The sequence below is a fragment of the Anticarsia gemmatalis genome, chromosome 29 (assembly GCF_050436995.1).
Source record: "Anticarsia gemmatalis isolate Benzon Research Colony breed Stoneville strain chromosome 29, ilAntGemm2 primary, whole genome shotgun sequence".
In the NCBI taxonomy this organism is placed as follows: Eukaryota; Metazoa; Arthropoda; class Insecta; order Lepidoptera; family Erebidae; genus Anticarsia; species Anticarsia gemmatalis.
The window spans coordinates 1,171,632-1,191,860 of NC_134773.1; the positions used below are offsets into that span (position 1 = coordinate 1,171,632).

A 20,229-nucleotide genomic window follows, 5' to 3' on the forward strand; every position below is an offset into this window, starting at 1 on the left:
TCTCTGCCTACCACTATGAGAAAAAGACGGAATTTATGTATGTATGTATTTTTTTCAGTTTCTTGCGTCTAAATAGTAGAATAGTAGACTTAATGTTTATTTTAAAATTTCGGGTTCGACTGCCAAACAATAAAAAAAGCACATAATTGTTTATCTCGAAATTGCATGTTCACCTCACCGCAATAACCGTAGCGCCGCGTGTGGTTCCAATCACACCCGGGACTAATATTTGTGTGATGAGCACGAGTATCTGTTCTGAGCTTGTTAATGTATCTATATAAGTATGTATTTACAAGTATATAAGTATGTTTATCAGTTGTCTGGTTACAGTACAAGCTCTGCTTAGTTTGGAATCAGATGACCGTGTGTGAGTTGTCCAATGATATTGATTTATTTATAAATATCACTACATAGTATAAAACAAAGTCGCCCATTTTGTCTGTAGTCCCTTCGTATGCATAAAACTTTAAAACTACGCAACGGATTTTGATGCGGTTTTCACTAATAGAAAGAGTATTTTCTCCGACAGGTTTTTATATATAATTGAAATACATTGAAACTATATTAGCTGAGTTATAGCGATTTATGTCCAAGAAGTCAGAAAAAAAATCTAATTGAAGATTGCATTTGTGCGTGCGCCGCTTATACCGTTGGATACAAGTAAGAACAATGTATAGCAAAAACATTGGTCTTTATTAGTTCTACAAAAAAGTCCGCGATGACATATATCCAGCTTTTTTATTTAAGTCACAAAAACTACTTTTCTGTATTAAAAAAACATTTAATTCGTTGGGTGATGTTTAACTGGTGATATAACCAATAATACATATATCCTTATCAAAATAAGTGAGTTCATCATCACGAGCTACGACGATAATTTAGATTATTTTTGCAGTTTACAGTGTGTTATTTAGACATATAGTTTAGGAGATATCACGATATTAGTATTGCGGCACGGTACGGGCCGGCCGCGGCGGCGGGGGCAGCGTCCCTATAAATATATCTACCTACAGGTAGTTTTTAAATGTAGATAGTCTTTAATTTTAAATATATGGGAAACCTTTCTCATCGTTAAAATGAAAATGTATGTATACCTTATATTATATTTCAAAAAATGTTTTTGAAAATTAGTATCCAATATGTGTTGGTGCGTTGACTGTATTTGTCGAAGTAGCGGGATACACGCAAACGAAGTTGCGCGGGTCAGCTAGTAGTTGTATATAATAATATGCAAATGCTTCTGACATTATTTATAAACGAACTCATAATGATAATATAGTGAGGGTACATCAAAGTTACAAAAGAATTTGTGGGTACCTAATTTATGTCATTGAGAATTGTGGTTGTGTTAAAATAGCAAAATGTCGAGTGTAGAGGAGTTTATAATTATTTTAGAAGGTTAAAAGAGAGTTTTAGTGGAATTTGTGGCTGGTAGTAAGAAGAGAACATAGAGGTAAGTACATATAGTTTCTTTTCGTTTTTCTCTCGAAGATAACTCGTTAAACAATGGCCGTTGGAGTAAAAATCAAATATGTATGTTTTATTTCATAACTTTTTGCAAGTATTTGAAAGCGTCTTACCCCCGGTGTCTGAGGTACAATTAGCGGTAGTTTATCTATTAACTAGCGTTTTTTTATATGAGTTTTAACGCTATTGAATAGATAAACTACCGCTAAATATATTCAGAAACCGGGGGTTAGTATTTTTAGTCTACCACCGTTTCGGAAAAGCCGTTGTTTGTGAAAATAAACTAAGAAACTCACGAAAGCACTGGCAATTGGGTACTTGACTGGGTTAACGGAAAATTATTAAACTTGTACTCTTAAAAGGTTCATCTAAAATAGGTACTCGGGCTATGCTACATTTTTTGGTAAATAATGTTGAAATTGTAATTATTACAGACTAAAACATTTTATTAGGCAGTCATTTGATGTCAACAAAAATACTTTATCGTGACGTCACTACCAGCACAATATTTCTTTAATAAAATGTGTTTTTGACATTTCATAAAGAGTAGCTGATTTGACTGTTGTCAAGTACTTAATTATATGCCCTGTTTGAGGCCCTCATACCTAGAGCGCTCACCGGTCGGTAAACGATCTGTAGGTTAAGCAACCCTTGGTGCGGTCATTCTATAGATGGGTGACCGCATAGTGGTATTTGAACTGAGCGTCTCTATGCTTCGGAGGGCACGTAAAAACTCGGTTCCGGTTGTTGTCAATTAAGACAACAGTCGGCCATGTCAAAGGCCTTTCGGGCTTGAACAACTTTGACACTAGGTTGACCACTAACCATACGATAGATAGATGCCCTGTCGTCCACTCCTACTAATATTATACCTAAACTACCGGATAAGCCCGACTTCGTCCGGGTATAGTACAATTTTATGCCGTTGATTTAATTCCCGTGAAATTTTTGTAAATTCACTCTGCATCATTGACTATCATAAGTGTCAGCATTTGACCTTATGAATAATTGATTTGATTTTGATTCATACCGAGATTCCCTTGCCCAGCAGTGGGACTGTAATGGGCTTATTTACCCTCGGTTTCTGAGGTACTTTTAGCGGCAGTTTATCTATTCAATAGCGTCAAAACTCATATAAAAAAGGCTATTAAATAGATAAACTACCGCTAAATGTACCTACTCAGAAATCGGGGGTTAATGATTTAATTTTGTTATGCGCGTACATATATTTCGGTGATTCAAAGTTTGTAAGGATGGATGTACATATGTTTTACGAAAAAAGTATTGGACGGATTAAGATGAAACTTTATGGAAATATAGGTTATACATCAGAATAACATATAGGCTACATCTTCTTCTTAAATATAAAAATGAGTTGCTAAACGGCTCAACCAATTCAATTTATTGTTATTGTAAAATTGTCTTTTAGACATGGGAAAAGTTTTATGAAAAGAAGAAAATTAAGTAATTTCAGGGCCTGTTATCCAATTTCAGTGAGGTGTCGAGATGGCTAGCTATTTTAGGATTATGTTATCTACTTAATTTTAGTACGATGCCTAGTAATTTCAGGAAATATTTTGACATTTCAGGATATGTTATCTAATTTCAGAAAGATCATTAATAGTAATTTTAGGAGATGTTAAGTAATTTGTCGCGGCTTAGATAACAACAGCCGCGCGAATCGATTGAGGTTCAGCTACGATTAGCGAGGTTGTTCTGTGGAAGGGTCACCATCTTATACATATTATCGAGTTCCTCCGTGTTTCGAAAGGGGTCCCGGCTTTCATTTTCAAAGATCTTTGACAGTCGTCGTTAACAGTAGTTAGAAGCTTGAAAGTCTGACAACCAGTCTTACCGAAGGGTATCATGTTATAACCCAGGTATTCAGCCGTATCCGGTGAGACTAGAAGCCGACTCCAACATAGTTTGGAAGAAAGGCTAGACTAATGAAGATGAAATGTATAGTAATTTCAGTCCATATTATTTAATTTCAGTGAGATGTTACGTAATATCAGTAAGATGTTTTGTTTTTGACTTAAGGATTTTTTTACAAATTTTAGGTCATTTAATGTAATTTCAGAGAGATGTCTAGTAATTTCAAGAAAAGTTCAGTGATCTCAGAACGTCATCGAATTTGAGTGAGATTTCTAATTTCAGGAATAGGTGTAATTTCAGGAAAAATATAGTTTCTTCAGGATATGTAATCAAATTTCAGAAAGATATCTGATAATTTCAGGAAATGTTCAGTTATTTTAGAACATGTAGATAATCTAATTTCAGTGAAATACTTATTTAGTTATCGCAGTAAGATGTCCGGTTCTTTCAGGAGACGTTTAGTAATATCAGGGAGTGTTATGTAATTTCAGGACACGTTATTTAAGTTTTGTGACTTGTCTAGTAATTTCAGTAAGATGTCGAGTAATTTCAGGACATGTTTAGTGATGTCAGGACGTGTAAACTAATTGCGAAAATCTCAGAAAGTATTTTTTGACCCGACTACTTTAAGCAGTAGCTAATTAAAAATACCAAAACACATTTGAACACTTTATTTACGATTCACAGCGGAACAAAAACTTTTAATCAACCTACCACTATCTTTCAAAAGATGGCCGGCGTTATTCAACATTTTACAAAATAAATCCATTAGTTTCGTATCGGGTACTTCCATGCGGCCTAGGTAACAGTAAAATTTCCACAATTCTTTAAAATATGCTACAACAGTTTTCACACAAACGCAACAATCGTTGCTTAGGCTGGTCACAACGGCATCCATAGACTTGTCTTTTCCTTTCGCCTTCTTGCTTTTCTTGCAGGAAAACATTTTCTTTTTCTTGCTGGATAATAGTTTTTGATCTTGTCTGGCCTTTATTTTAGCGTGGTAGCGGACTTCTGCCTGTAATTAGATTAATTTTAGCGCTCCGGGATAAATAAAACCTAAACGTTTTTTCAATTAGGTCTAACACACTTTTCAGCTGGTTACCAAAGTACATTATATCTAAACTTGAAGTACATTATATCCTAACTTGAATTTACTGTAGTTTCGAATTATAGTGTAGGTCTTCCGAAGTTAATATCAATTCGAGATTCAAGCTTAATGTTTTAGGTTAAAATGGAGGCGCAATGGTTAATGTGATCACCTCTCCACAGTAACCGTAGCGCCGCGTGTGGTGGCTTCCCAATCACACCCGGGATAAACATTTGTGTGATGAGCACGAGTATCTGTTCTGAGCCTGATTGTTAATTTAGCTATATAAGTATGTATTTACAAGTATATAAGTATGTATCAGTTCCAGTAGCTCTGCTTAGTTTAGAATCATATGACCGTGTGTGTTGTACAATGATATTTATTTACTTTGAGGGCCCCAGTGTTTGTAGTCTCTACCGAGAGTTTGCGATGCGTCTCGTCGATGCTAAACGTGACCCGAATGCTGGCCTTTACTTGAGTCAAAGAATAAGTATTGCCATCCAACGTGGCAATGCTGCCAGCATTCTGGGTACGTTACCGGTCGACTATGATGAGGAGAAACACTACGACGCGTGACTTACTCCCTTATGTTCATATTGTAAATATTTAATTACTATACTATAATTTTATTATCTTTTTTTCTAGGTTTAGAAAATAATAATAGCTTATTATTATGTCAAAATTTTATTAAGTCAAAGAATTTGTATATAAATAAATATTTACTTTGCACCTCTCTGGTAGAAAGCTTATCCATAACCAATATTTAAAATTGAACGATCCTGTCTTTTCGCCTTACTATATTATTTAAGTAATATATACTCACCGTAGCATTGTATGATTCATTGGCAACAGGCAAGTTGCCGATATCCGAGTCAGCCATCATTTTCAAACATTTTACTACAATTTACTCCATTTTAATCGAAATCATCGCGAGCTTTAGATTTTGACTACAATTTCAATAAATTTAACTGTCATTGAGTTTTTTTCTTCTTTACAAAGACAATGTTTTAGTTTTCTGTAATATTGATGGAGGTTTTAAAACATACACTAATGTTTTTTTGACAATAGACTACTCTCGCTTTTTGAATAAGCAGAATAAGTAAGTCTTACAACTCGGGAGCTTATACAAATAATTTAGCTACTTCTATGGCGCGGCCAGCAGTGTATACAACTGCTGCGCAGTCTCAGGTTCGAATTCTGGGTCGGGTCAAAGTCTGCTATAATATTCTCTGTAAAGATTTTCTCAGAAATTGTTGTCTTACTCTTCAAAGACTTGTTGAACCTTTGGCCGATTTCTATAAAATGACTTACCTCACTTGAAATTATTATACATCTCCTGAAATTACTTAACACTTCCTGAAACCATTATTATACGTCTCCTGAAATTACTTGACATTTCTTGAATCGCTAGACATCTCGTGAAATTACTGTATTATTATATCTCCCGAAATTACATAACCTGAAATTTCTAGTCATCTCACTATCTGCTTAATTACTAAATATCTACTGAAATTAAAATATATTTCCTAAAATCTCTGTCATCTCACTGAAATTAGATACCTTCTTACTGAAAGGAGATCGGCAGATTTCGTACAGCTTAAAGTTTGTGTTGTTTCGTAACAGAATTTGTACCACTTATTAAGGGGAATAAGTCACTTATTTTTATTTGGGAGTATTATTTTTAGAAGTCCGGATTAATTAGAAAGTATTTGTTTATTTAAATAATAATTTTTGGTCCATGGCTTATATTTGTTGACAACTAAAGAAAAAGAAAATCTCATAAGACGTCACTTTTCGTCTGACGTCTACGCATCCGCCAATTTGCTGTTGTTTTGAATTGTGGTTTTGACAGCATCTGAGCAATTTAGCGAACTATCGGGGCTTCTAAAAATGGACATAACTTTTACCTCCCAACTTTTAAAAATATAAGAATTTTAAAATAAGCTTGTCTATCATATTAGCTACCAATTAAAACAAAAAGTAAACCTAAACATGACATTTTATAAGCTGTACGAATTCTTCATATAAACCTGCCGTTCGCCTTTCCAAACATCTCACTGAAATTACTGGAAATTTCCTGAAAATGCTTGTTAGTTCCTGAAATTGGTAAACGTCTCACTGAAATTACTAAGCATGTCACTGAAATTACTTTAATTAGGAGAGATCCATGACCGCGCGGCAGTGTGATAAATACTCCTAATTTATTTGTCAAGTTAGTCTCGAGTGAGTCCGTGTACCTAGTACTTGTATCTCTGACCCCCGGTTTCTGAGGTACATTTAGCGGTAGTTTATCTATTCAAAAGCGTTTTTTTATATAAGTTTAAACGCTATTGAATAGATAAACTACCGCTAAATGTACCTCAGAAACTGGAAGTGACTATATTTTAAAATTTAAGTCTTCAGAAAGACTGATATAAGATTAACAATGGCTTATAAAATAAAACAACAGTATTAATAATAAACTTTTTTTTCAAATAGCATATATTTTTACCAAATAAAAATTACACAATACATTTAAAAATAACTTGTTTTAAGCTATACTTAAAATTAACGCCCACAATTTGTGACGGTGTGAAAAAAATATATTAAAAACTAAAAAAATATCCATTTTTTGTAAGAATACACAAATTTTAAAATTCAGAAGAAATAATTTTACAAAAAAAATACAGGGTGTTTTATTTTCAGTTGATATTTTTTACGTGTCTTTGAGAACACCCCGTTGGTTGTGGTTTTTAGGTTGCTAATAAACCTTAAACGACTTGCAGTAATTTAGAACACTTTTAGAATTAAAATTGCCGAAAAAATAAATAAAAAAATTGTGATTTTACCGCATTTTTTTTGCCCAAAACAGGGCTTATAATCTCAAATAAATTACTATAAATATCAATTCAAGTATTAAAGATTTAAATTATACCTACCAACAAATTTTAAAAACTGCAATACAGTTTTTGTAAGTATAAGGTTACTGACAACCAACCACTACCGAAATTAACTTGAAATACATTTACTATAAAAAATCATGTATTTTAAAAATTTGTCTAAGTCCCCAACCTGCACTTGGCCAGCGTGGTGGACTCAAGGACTAACCCCTCCCTCATTACAGGAGGAGACCCTTGCCCAGCAGTGGGACAGTAATGAGTTAATAACATATTTCATATTACTGTATTCTCTATATAAACTTTAAATAATATCATAACCAATTAAATCATGATTTTTCACGTATTATTCTTTGAAAACGGTTTTCAGCGCTTCCAATTAAGTCTTAGTTAAGTAACTAGAGGTTTTAACAGATATTTTTATGACATCTGACACTTTATTTAAAGAATAAGTTATATACGTAACTAAAGTGAAAACAGTATATTTAATTTTGAATATAAATGTCTTAACATGATCATATTTATAGTCATTTCTTTTATTTAGCCATTATACGTCCCATTGCTGAACAAATGTCAAAAAAGTTGATTATTTTTGTAAACATGTTTTCATAGCAAATGTATTTCACGTTTCAAAATGTTTTAAAAATCAACTTGTCATTTTACAACACTAGAATAATCTAGGTAATGTCAAATCGAGGACAAAGAACGGGGGAAAAAATAATAAAAAATATAGTTTTTTATTTTAAAAAAATATAAAAAAGACACATTTTTTGTTTATAATTAACAACATGCTAATGTACTGGTGTTGTGACGCGGAAATAAAATAAGCATTTTCTTTGAAAATTACACTTTTTCAAAATTAGATTTTAATTTTTTTGAAGTTGGTTTTTCAGCTAATTTTACGTATAAGTTATTATTACGTATCTTAAGGCAGTTAAGTCCAGCATTTTTATATTATCGTATGGTTAGTGGTCTACCTAGTGTCAAAGTTGTTCAAGCCCGAAGGCCTTTGACGTCGCTTAACGACTGTTATCTTAATTGACAACAACCGGGATCGACTTTTTACGTGCCCTCCGAAGCACGGAGACGATTGATTCAATATTTTACAGTGTAATAGCAACTTAATGTTGTTAAATATTTAGTGTAATTTTCAATAAATTGCTAAGAAACCACGCATGTCCGAAAAGTAAAAAAAGAAAAGAAAATAATAAATTATAACTACTAGAAGTAGGCTAACTTGCTTACCTTAAATATACATAAAATGCTAACATATATTATATCTTGTTTTATATTTAATAAAATATCATTTCTTTAGAACGGTCCGTCAAAAAAAACGAAAAAAAAAATATTTTTTTTTTTTTCAAAAAATTTATTGCATTTTTCAAATCGTAATATCAAAATGTACTTAATAATGACGGGCCTTTCTAATTAATGATATACCTATTTCGTTACTATATTTTAAAAGCACAAATGGCGGGGGGTAGCTAAAAACCGGATACCCGGATATCCGTTTCCACCCGGTTATCCGGGTATCAAAAATTTTACATACAGTTAAAACAACTGTATGTGCAATTTTTTTCACATTTTTTTGTTATCTTGTGAATTTGTCAAGGAAACCCGGGTAAACGGTCTATAGTTCACCCCCATAACGTGAAAGCATCATATGCCATCTAAGAGATGAAATAATTGTAAAAACAATGCACCAGTAATTATTATTTTATTTTAACTGAAAATTACGATTGATAGATGCCGAAATTAAAAAGTAAAAATTCTTGCAAATTGATTTTTTTGTTCCGTTATTTCATATTTCAGATTCTTCAGCTGCCTTTAAAACACCGTAATTTTCAGTAAAAACAAAAAAATACAGTCAGAGAAACTAAAAAATAAGAATAAAAAAATATAAACTCATAATTTTAAACCATAAGAACTCAAAACGGCAAGGTAATGAAAACCAAAAAAATACGAAATTTTGTCCAATTTATTGTCATTAAAGGAAATAAATAAAAAAAAATACAATGATAACTATTTTATAGCGTCTAACCACTAAAACGCTCGTCGCTCGCTCAATCCGAGCAACGCTCAAAATTTCGCTCATTTCAAGCTCAACTTCGCTTATTTCGAGCCGAGTTGTAAAGTCACTCGGCTTGAGCCGTCGTGCAAATTGCAAAAACACAAATAATTGCTCTAGTGCCGAAAATGTTCGCTCAAATTTTGTTGATTTTGAGCAGTGACGAGCGTATCTAACGAGAAAGGGTAGCAGCACGCTAAACATTTCGCTCAAAATGAGCCGAAACTTTCGCTCATATAAGCCGGTGGGTGGGTTTTTGTAATTGTACATATGACTTTATGAGCCGCTCAAAACCAAGTTATATATCGGATATTTATTTTATTACTTACATATTTTTACACACGATTTTACGTATATTTAAATTCTTCTTATCGTATGGTTAGTGGTCAACCTAGTGTCAAAGTTGTTCAAGCAGCTCGAAAGGCCTTTGACATGGCTTAACGATTGTTATCTTAAATTACAACATCCGGGACCGACATTTTACGTGCCCGGAGCTCGGAGACGCCCAGTTCAAGTACCACTATGCGGTCACCTATCTATAGAATGACCGCGCCAACGGTTGTTTAACCCACAGCGTACCGACCGGTGAGCGCAACTGGCTATGAGCGCCTCTACCTTGGGACAGTAATATACCCTAAAAATATATGATCTTAACTATTAAATATTTTGCTTAAAAATCGCATTTTTTATGACAAAAACTATGTAAGTAATAAAATAAACATCCTATATACTTAGTTAACCTCTCAATTGAGCGCGATAATTGAGTCCCGACTCAAATCTGAGCGCGCCTCAAATTTGAGCATTTAAAACGTACCAATATTAATCCATTGGTGCGTGTAAAGCTACCAGCTAACTCAGATAGGGTCGGAGCCTAACCATCAGTATATAGTATCTAACTGCCAAGCATAAGAGATAGACTATTAATTCATCAAAGTTTGGTCGCAAGCGGCTTAGTCTAAGCACGTTTTTGCATTACATCTTTCGTGAAAGTATCGCTATTTTTGAAAATATTATATTTTTAATTGTTATTACTAATTTTATGATTTTAGGCAATTTTTTTTATGTTCCAATATAGATTCTTATAGTTAAATACCTATTTTGACTATATTTTGGAAACTAAGAACTCACTCTGCCGATAACCGGATTTTTTGTTACGAAAACCGGATATGTTATTTTTTCCGGTTCAGTTTATATTGTAGGCAGTGTGAACTAAGATTGGGAATTTTTCCCACCACTGGGAAATTACTAGTCATAGGAATGTCGTTATAAAATGGAAGATAATATCTAAAATGTTTAATATTTTATTAAGAACACACTAGGAAGAGATTTACAATCGAATTTCTAATATTGGGAAAATATTCCCATTGGTGGGAAAATTCCCAACAACTAGGAAAGTGGCTAGAACTATTATTAATATCAAAATTTGTCGAAAAAACTGATATTTTCGAAAATAGCGAAACTAACACGTACACAGCATGTTCTTTTTTTCCACATAATTATGTACACCCCACCGTTAACACACTGTATAAGCTGGTGACGTCACAACGATTACGTCACGGCTGAATCTTATAATTATTAAAAAAATTACAAGTAGGTATTTTGAAAGCGAGATGGCAGTGTTGATTTGTGGGTTTATCTGAAACAATGAAACATATTATTTTCTTACTAATATAATATAACTTATTTATTTATTTCAACAACAAAATAATTAAACCTAGTGGTCGCCCAGTACTCGAAATCTGACTATAATTAATTTAAATTACGTTAAAATGTAAGTATGACATTCAGTAAGACCCCAATACTATACTATTATTGTAAAGCTGAAGAGTTTGTTTGTTTGAACACGCTAATCTTAGGAACTACTGGTCCTATTTGAAGTGTAAGATAGCCTATTTATCGAGGAAGGTTATAGGCTATATATCATCACGCTACGACCAATAGGAGCAGGGCACCAGTAAAAAATGTTACAACAACGAAATGATGAGCCATTCTCTCTTATGTGATGCAAGCGAAGTTGCTCGGGTCAGCTAGTTTATTATATTACCTCTAGGCGGGCTGTGGCGTGCTGGTCTTCTTCTTCTCTTTCTTTTTCTTCAAGAACGAGGGCGTCCTCAGTCCCTTCTTCTTCTTCTTGTCCTTCTTGGGAGAGTCCTCGGTGGATACCTCCTTTGAGGGAGAGCCCTGGTGAACAGAAGATACGTTAAATATACTTTCATATAATATTTTAAAGAAGAAATAGGATCAAATAGATTTTATGAAAATAAGACTTATTGAAATTTGAATTTTATGTGCTTAGAAATCTAATGTAATTTAGCCGAAACGTCGAGACATAAAAAGGTTATAGAAATAAATTGATTTATAGCTTTTATAATCCAAACTAATATTATAAATGCGAAAGTAGCTCTGTCTGTCTGTCTGTTACTCAATCACGCCTCAACTACTGAACCAATTTGCATAAAATTTGGTATGGAGATATTTTGATACTCGAGAAAGGACACAGGCTACTTTATACCCCGGGAAAATGACGCATAATGGGAAAATTAAGGGCGGATGAAGTCGCAGGTAAAAGATAGTTAGAAATAAAGTAAATTGTAAAAACTAATAGGAAGTACTTTTAATAATTAATTTATCCCTATTATATTAAGACGAATATTACTTACACTTCGCTAGACATAATAATATCAGAAAATACACTGTATTCGTGTTTGTTTAATTAAATAATATAATTAATAGTGCCTGTAAAACCCTGTTAAGATTTACTTGAAATAGGAAACTGAAATAATTTTCTGATACCTATATACCATACTCAAACAAAGAAGTTACATATGTCTACTAAACAAACAACAATTTTTCATATATATTTGTACAAACATACAAATTGCACATAATGCACATACCTCTTTACTGCTGTGTGAGAACGTGCTCTGATGAGCGTCAGAGTGGTCACCATTCACCGTGTGCTCGCCTGTAATATTGTTAAAACACCATCAATATAGGTACAGCTATTACAAACAAAATTTAATAAAAGTAAAAAAAGGATGTAAAATTCTGACCTGTATAGTATATTTATCTTTACTTCATTGATAATATTAAATAGTAATTTCGAAAAAAAATATTTAAAAAAATGTTCTCAAAATTTTTAATATCAAAATTATTCATTATTATTATTAACAAATAAGGCTTTATTATTTTAATAATTGTTCTTATAATTAAACAAACACCATGCTTTAACCCCATGCAACATATATAACATCAAAAGTGCCAAAAAACCACACATTAACTCACACGGTACCAAAAAGTGCAATCCCAGTTATTAGTTAACATGGTACTAAAAAGTACCACAGCCCGTACAGTGCTGTTAAGTGCCACAAACCCACATAAAATAATAGAACACTGTATTGTTTGTAAATACACATTAAAATTTTCAGAAAGGAAATAATTTATTTTCAATTTTTTTTTAAATATGAAATTATGTCAAAAAGGGTCCCATTTTCACAAACCATATAGCGTTCTCTGCTGCCTTTGAAATGTGCCTCACATGTATAGCGTCTTCGTGGTACTAAAAAGTACCTACTTTTCAGTGATAGTGATAACTGTGGTCTTTAGTGCAGTCAACAACAAAAATAATTGAACCAATTACTGTTATACCTTTCAGTTTTCAATATCAAATACTATTTTAACTTTAAGTAATTTAATCCCACATTCAACTCAAAAACGTTGTTAAAAATCAACAAAGATTACTTATAAAATTAAGTTATCTGACGAACAAATTAACCATTTATTGAATTCAATTATTTACAATTAATTAAATAAGAACATTCGAAGTATTTTAAAATAATGATATACGACGACGGTAACCAATAAAAGTGTCATGTAAAGTTGACTGCACTAAAAAGTGCAGAAATTACATCGGTACTAAATAGTGTTAAAGCACTTACCTTCACTATGAGTTAGTACAACGAACCTCCTTTGACGGAACCAAGTGACGGCTAGGTCATGCAAAGCGTGGTCATTAGGGCTAGATTAAAATCTAGACTGACTTAAGACAGACTTGAATTGAAATATCTTGAAATGGACTGTCTTAAATCAGTCTTAAAGCACATTCAACGCAAAATAAAGGTTTAATTGTTTGATAAAGCATTTTGCAATTAATTATCTATACTAATATTATAAAGCTGAAGAGTTTGTTTGTTTGTTCGAACGCGCTAATCTCGGGAAAACTGGTCCGATTTGAAAAATTCTTTCAGTGTTAGATAGCCTATTTATCGAGGAAGGCTATAGGCTATATAACATCACGCTACGGTCATTAGGAGCGGAGTAGCAACGAAAAATGTTACATAAACGGGGAAAATGTTGACTCATTCTCTTAGGTGACGCAAGCGAAGTTGCGCGGGTCAGCTAGTTCATAATTATATTGCAAAATACTTTAATTTAAAACATTGATGCAAAGTAAATTATATTAGTAAAACTTAGAATTAACAAAACAAAAAAATGTGTAGTATTTGACACACATATTCGGTTCGGCATTAATCGTTTTTTTATTCCCGTACTTGAATTCCTCTTGTGTCGCGGGGACTTTTACAAACATACAAACAACGGACACAAAGTACAACCAGACTCGAAACAATTATTTGTGGATCGCACAAATAATTGTCCCGTTTGGGAACCGAACCCACGACCTTCCAATGCAATGGTAGCGCCGTAAACCACTGCGCCACGGAGGCAGTCACTAATAGATGAACACGGCACAAGCCGAACAAGTGAGTCGAGTCGGTTTTGTTGTTCGATCAATATTGCCGAACCGAATATCGACGATGAAGTACCAATACCTCTTAACTACAAAATCACCATTTTACAAGAGGAGAAAAAAACGCGTCGCGTAGTTAGGAGATTTTGGCATCAAAAATTTAGTTAAGTAATTTAGAAGCTTTTTACAACTGAATTTAGGATGTAATGTCAGCAGGTCTTGCTAAATGAATGCATACATTGACTTAGCAGCTATTTCTATTAGCATTTTCTCTCAAAACTATCAACATATTTAGTTAGGTGTCTTGACGAGTACACGCAAAATGCAATTTTATGTCCAACGCATTAAACATCAAAAAATCGACAAAATGTCAGTTAGGAGGTATTGGCACTTCATCGTCGATATGTGTGTACTTTGACTGAAAAAGCGTTAATAAAACCCATATTAATATCTATGCACACTTTATTACAGCTAAACACAAACGAAAAGACATACTGAGCTACTACAATGAAAAACACATCACAAACGGTCTAGCATAAACATGACATTAACAAAATCAAATTAATAATGAACTTATAATCAAACATAAAATAATAAAAAATACTTTTATAAAAATAACTAAAAAAATATGTATTTTTTCTTGAAAATTATTTCACTATATGAGCAACAAATTGCAGTAGATGAAATGTAAATACAGTAGTGGTATACGCGGAGTGCTTGTGACGGAGACGTAACAACGACGTGCTTCCGTTCCCTCACACGCACTCCGCGTATACCACTACTGTATTTATGTACCTTCAGCGACTTGTTATATACATAGTTACCTGCCTAGTACGTATAATTAGAAATACCTAGATATCGCTATTTCCTAAACCTTTTAAGCCACTATTTTGAAGTCTTTCTACCTTACTAATAAACGTGTTGTAAGCTGTGATTAGTTATACAGTGTACACTTTCAATCAATGTTGTAACTGTATATGAGTGAAATTTTTATTTTATCGTATGATTAGTGGTCAACCTAGTGTCAAAGTTGTTCAAGCCTAGCCTTTGACGTGGCTTAACGACTGTTATCTTAATTGACAACAACCGAGATCAACTTTTCATCAACCCCTCATCTGAATACGACTAAGCTGTCACCCATCTATGTTATGAAAGCGCTGAAATTGCTTAACTAGATCGTTTAACAACCGGTGAGCGCGACTTATCCATACTAATATTATAAATGCGAAAGTAACTCTGTCTGTCTGTCTGTCTGTCTGTCTGTCTGTCTGTCTGTCTGCTACTCAATCACGCCTAAACTACCGAACCAATTTGCATGAAATTTGGTATGGAGATAGTTTGATACCCGAGAAAGGACATAGGCTACTTTTAACCCCGGGAAAATCACGCATTTCCCGGGAAAATTCAAGTTTCGCCACCGAAGTCGCGAATAATCAAGATCATAATGACATTGAATTAACAAAATTCCGTTGTCATGGCAACAGTTTTAATGGCGGATATGCTTTAGCGCGAGTTATATGAGATATAAATAATTTTGAGAATATTTTTCGTGAAAAAAAGCATATTTTGTTGTTTAGGAATAATTAAGTATTAGTAAAAAAAAATCATTCACGCGAGCGGAGCCGCACGGGACAGCTAGTAGCCTTATAATTAAAAGTGATAAAACACTGTATAACTAATCAGGGCTTACACCACGTCTCTTATGCCCGGTTCTGAGTACATTTAGCGGTAGTTTATCTATTCAATAGCGTTTTTTATATAAGTTTTAACGCTATTGAATAGATAAACTACCGCTAAATGTACTCAGATACCGGGGGTTAGTAAGACAGTGTATTTAACTTACTTGAATACTAAAAGACGTTTTACAGTAACATAATGAAAGAAACGTATCACCTACCTTTGTTCGTTTTAAATAATCTAAATTCTATATAACTCAAAGGTGACTGACTAACATAGTGATCTATCAACGCACAGCACAAACCACTGGACGGATCGAGCTGAAATTTGTCACGCAGGTAGATGTTATGACGTACGCATCCGCTAAGAAAGGATTTTGATCAATTTTACCTCCAAGGGGATAAAATAGGGGATGAAAGTTTGTATGAAAATTCTGTCCTAAGTCACAAACCACGCGGACAAAATAGCTAGTTTCTTTTATAGGATAAAGGAGAGATAATAATAACTATTTAATAAGAGGAATTTGTAGATTTCAGCTTTTATTGAGGTGTATAGAATTGTTTGAAGACCATTATAAAATCATTGAGTATTGAAGAATTGCGTATTATTATTATTCGTATGGTTAGTGGTCAACCTAGTGTCAAAGTTGTTCAAGCCGCCCGAAGACCTTTGACATGCCTTAAAGACTGTTATCTTAATTGACAACAACCGGGACCGACTTCCTACGTGCCCTACGAAGCACAGAGACGCCCAGTTCAAATACCACTATGCTGTCACCCATCTATGAAATGACCACGCCAAGCTTTGTTTAACCCACCGATCGGTGAGCGCAACTGGCTATGGGCGTCTCGTAGACTTGCATAGCTAAAGCCTAAGGGTTAGAAACCCCATTAGTTCATTCCTATATTTATTACCACAACGTTTAAAACTTTATTATTTTACGTTCACAAGCTGCTATCAAACCTACTGGCTTCCAAATCGCTAGGATCGAAACTTTCAGACATCCTGAACTTAGAAATAATTTTATAAAACAATGTATCTTCGTACGGCGGCCAACTGGTATATAATCGTTTACACGGCTTACTATGAACTTCGTATAACAACCTTTTCTGAGGTACAGACTCATCCACCTCAAGTTCTTTAGAAAAATCCTCATTTTCGTAATCTAACGACGAAGTCGCGTCAAAATTTTGCGTCAAATCATTTAGCAATACACTAGAACGTTTGCGAACACAATTTTCGTATAATTCTTGCTTTTCTTGTTGCCTTTCTCCATCAATATTGATAGAAATGAAGCTTGGTAACGTGTCATCCATACTTTTAACGTGTCTACGCGATTTTTGATTACTTTCAGATAAATTTTCGTCAAACGAAACCCAGTATTTGACTCCGCCGGAATTCTCAGTCTGTTTTATAGAAATTACATTAGCTTTCTTCGTAAAAGGGGAATCTTCACACGTATAATGTGTTTTTATTGGAGATTCTGTTAATTCAAAAATAGGCGTTTTATTTGGCGAAGAAGATCGACTTACACCCTTTTTGTTCTCGGTAAAACTAGGCGGGGTGAAGTAATTCGAATCGCCTGACATTTCGTGTATAGCTGATATATTTAAATTACTTTCTTCTATAACTAAACCTGGATTTTCGTAACAATACATTTCTTTATCATGCAGTACATGTTCTGTACCTTTCAAATCATCATATGTGTCATCAAAATTTTGATAAACCTCTTCAATTTCACTTGTATCATTACTATTTTCAAAATCTTTAGTTATATTTAAGTCTGCATGTTTGAGATCGCACTCAAAAGATATAGTAGGATCATCAACATGACTTAACTCTTCCAAAAATGCATTATTCATTTCGCTTGATTCGTTATTTTCTTGTGTTATATTCAAATCTGTTTTTATTGTTATATTATCGCCTGAAATTTTCAAAACTTCAGTACAATTTGCTGTGATATCTATTATAGTGTTATTTTGTACATAGATGTGTTCACTTTCGAAGTTATTTTCAGGTTTCAAATGTAGTATTTCTATAACTTTATTATTGTTTACTATTTCGGTATTTTTATTATCATTTTCAATATCAATAATTTCATTCAAATTAAATGTATTATTTTCATTTATTTCTTTAATATTTTCATTAAAATGATTTTCTTTGAAATTCAAATCTATATCAGACACATCATTTTCAAAATGTCGATTATCTACTAAATTTTGTTCGACATTTTCCATTTTTTCTTTATTTCCAACAGTATCCATATTAAATTCTTCTATATTATCATCAGAATTCACCCAAATAGGTTTAGCAGTATACATAATATCGTCCCAATCGACAACCGTGACAACCTTTTTACCACCCTTCCTATTCCTACCTTTTTCATTACTAACAAAAATAGCTCTATCAAATATATAATAAATTATACTTTCAACAATTTTGCTAGTTTGTATGCTTTCAGTATCACTGTATTCAGTAACTACAGTATCATTTGTATAATTTAGTTGTAAATCTTTAATAATTTGAGCTATAGAGAACGTTTCAGTAGTTTCAGTAATATTGTATTCTATTTTGTTAATAATTATAGCAATTACTTCGGAAACGATTTCGTATTTTTCAAATTCTATCGTTGAATCGAAACTACTACGGTCATTTGAACTAGTACTTGTAAAAGATTGTCTTATCATATGTAATTCAGTTTTAGATATTTCTATATGTGTTGTATCGTTTTCGATAAGTTTATGACCTTTAGTATCAATTTCTAGATATTTATTTCCATCCTGAGTCTTAAATTCAATCATTTTAAGTCTTTCATCTTCAAATTCATTAATGTTATTATTATTTTCTTGTATTTCAGCATCAAAAGGAACATTTTCTATAAGTTTATTTACGATATTACCATCTTGTACTTTTAATTGAGTTTCAACAGAGTCTATTTTAATAGATGTATCAATTAAATGGTCTTCTACCTTAAGTTCATCAGTTATATGGTCATCTACTCTAATTATATGTTCATTAATAACTGTATTTTTATCAGAAATATCAGTATTTTCTACCATTTCATTAGAATCTGCCTCTATTTCATCAATATCTATATTAGAATTAGCAAATTCTGTTTTTTCAATGGTAGATGTGTTACAATCATCACCGTACGAGCTTTTAGATTCCTCTAAAATAGGTTCGAGTAGATTTTTCACTTTTAATGGCGAACGTTTGTCATCTTTCACTTTAAAATCATCGCAATAAAAATCTATAGGCACGGAATAGTCTCTTATGTCTTTCTCAACTAAATCTTTAACTGGACTTTCGTAGGAATCTTCTAAGTCGGTAAAACTGTGGTATTCTCCTTCTACGGATTCTATCGTTTTGTTTATATCATCATTTACGGCTAAGTCTTCAACAAACATATCTTTATTTTCAGTATTACAAACTACAGTAGCTTCATTTTTCTCAATAACAGTCTGATTTTCAGAAGAAAAACTATTGCCTATTTCCCCTATATAATAATCTTCATTAAACTCTTGACTTTCAACAAATTCCTCTTTTTTATCAATTTTAAAAACCGGTACGACCTTTTCTACAACCGTCTGTTTTTCAACATCTTCTGAACATTTTTGAGGTAAATTATCTACTGAATAATATAAAGAATTTTTAGTATTTTTAGCTTTAGATAACTCCCAGGCGTAAGACACGTTAGCAGCGCCGCAAGAGTTACATCTAGGTAAATGAAAATGGTTCGGTTCTGGGTCTTTTAAATACGAATTTATAAACCCACTGTGCGACCGGGTTCGGAATAACTTCCCATGGGTTCTCTGACGGGTTAAAGAGCGGGTTCGTAACCCGTAGTCTGATTTGCACCGGCCGTCCCATTCTATAGATGGAATGGAGTAGAGACTAGAGCGACTGCTAGCGTGTCCTAGGTTCGATTCTTGTGCTAAACGGTTCGTTAAGCTAAGTTTACATTTGGGATGTTTTCTGGGTGAATCGAAGTTTTTGATAATATTTTCGAAATTAGCCGTTCGGGAGAATTCGTGTTTAGATCGGTTGTTAGTAGTTAATTCTTCTTTATCTTCCAGTTTACCTAGAAAGTTAGATGGGAGTTAGTGGGGGGGTCGATTTTGACTAGATTTTCAGTTCTATCTAGATTTTTACGAGATATCTACTATTTTGTCTAGATCTACGAGTACTATGATATTTTACTATATTTTTATTGTAACATCTATTTATTGGTAAATATTTTAAGAGATAAGTTACTACTGTATATGTTATTTTCTAGTTTACTACTTACTTAAATAAATAAAATATTATGTTCAAATAAGTACCTACTTGACTACATTTTAAATTAATATATTTTTGGTATATACGATCTACATATTTAACTTAACTAAATGAATAAATACTTATTATGTTTTTAAATTAATCAGTTTTT

General features: G+C 32.9%; 2 protein-coding genes and 1 long non-coding RNA gene across 9 annotated transcripts in view; all 3 read right to left on the bottom strand.

The window, feature by feature from the left end:
* Positions 1-3,998: 3,998 nt before the first annotated feature.
* Positions 3,999-5,402, bottom strand: LOC142985340 (uncharacterized). The gene is made up of 2 exons (XR_012960197.1): positions 5,256-5,402; positions 3,999-4,360 (listed from the first exon to the last, which is right to left on the bottom strand). It is a non-coding gene; the product is annotated as an uncharacterized LOC142985340 (long non-coding RNA).
* A 1,481-nt stretch (positions 5,403-6,883) lies between these two features.
* The window catches only part of hts (adducin 1-like protein hts), a 93,144-nt gene continuing 79,798 nt past the window's right edge, over positions 6,884-20,229 (bottom strand). For 3 of the 7 annotated variants that reach the window (XM_076133302.1, XM_076133300.1, XM_076133301.1), the window contains 4 exons: positions 13,315-13,365; positions 12,274-12,341; positions 11,421-11,557; positions 6,884-11,012 (listed from right to left, as the gene is read on the bottom strand). In XM_076133302.1, the coding sequence (XP_075989417.1) occupies positions 11,423-11,557; positions 12,274-12,341; positions 13,315-13,365 (254 nt within the window). In that variant the 3' untranslated portion in view covers positions 6,884-11,012; positions 11,421-11,422. The remainder of the gene's footprint in view (positions 11,013-11,420; positions 11,558-12,273; positions 12,342-13,314; positions 13,366-20,229) is intronic. The other 4 variants (XM_076133304.1, XM_076133306.1, XM_076133305.1 and 1 more) reach the window with 2 other exon arrangements.
* Positions 17,202-19,897, bottom strand: LOC142984964 (uncharacterized; the record flags this gene model as incomplete). The annotated part of the gene is made up of 2 exons (XM_076132870.1): positions 17,202-17,206; positions 18,466-19,897. Coding segments are annotated over 2 exons (1,437 nt in total), but the record flags the coding sequence as incomplete, so codon positions are not given.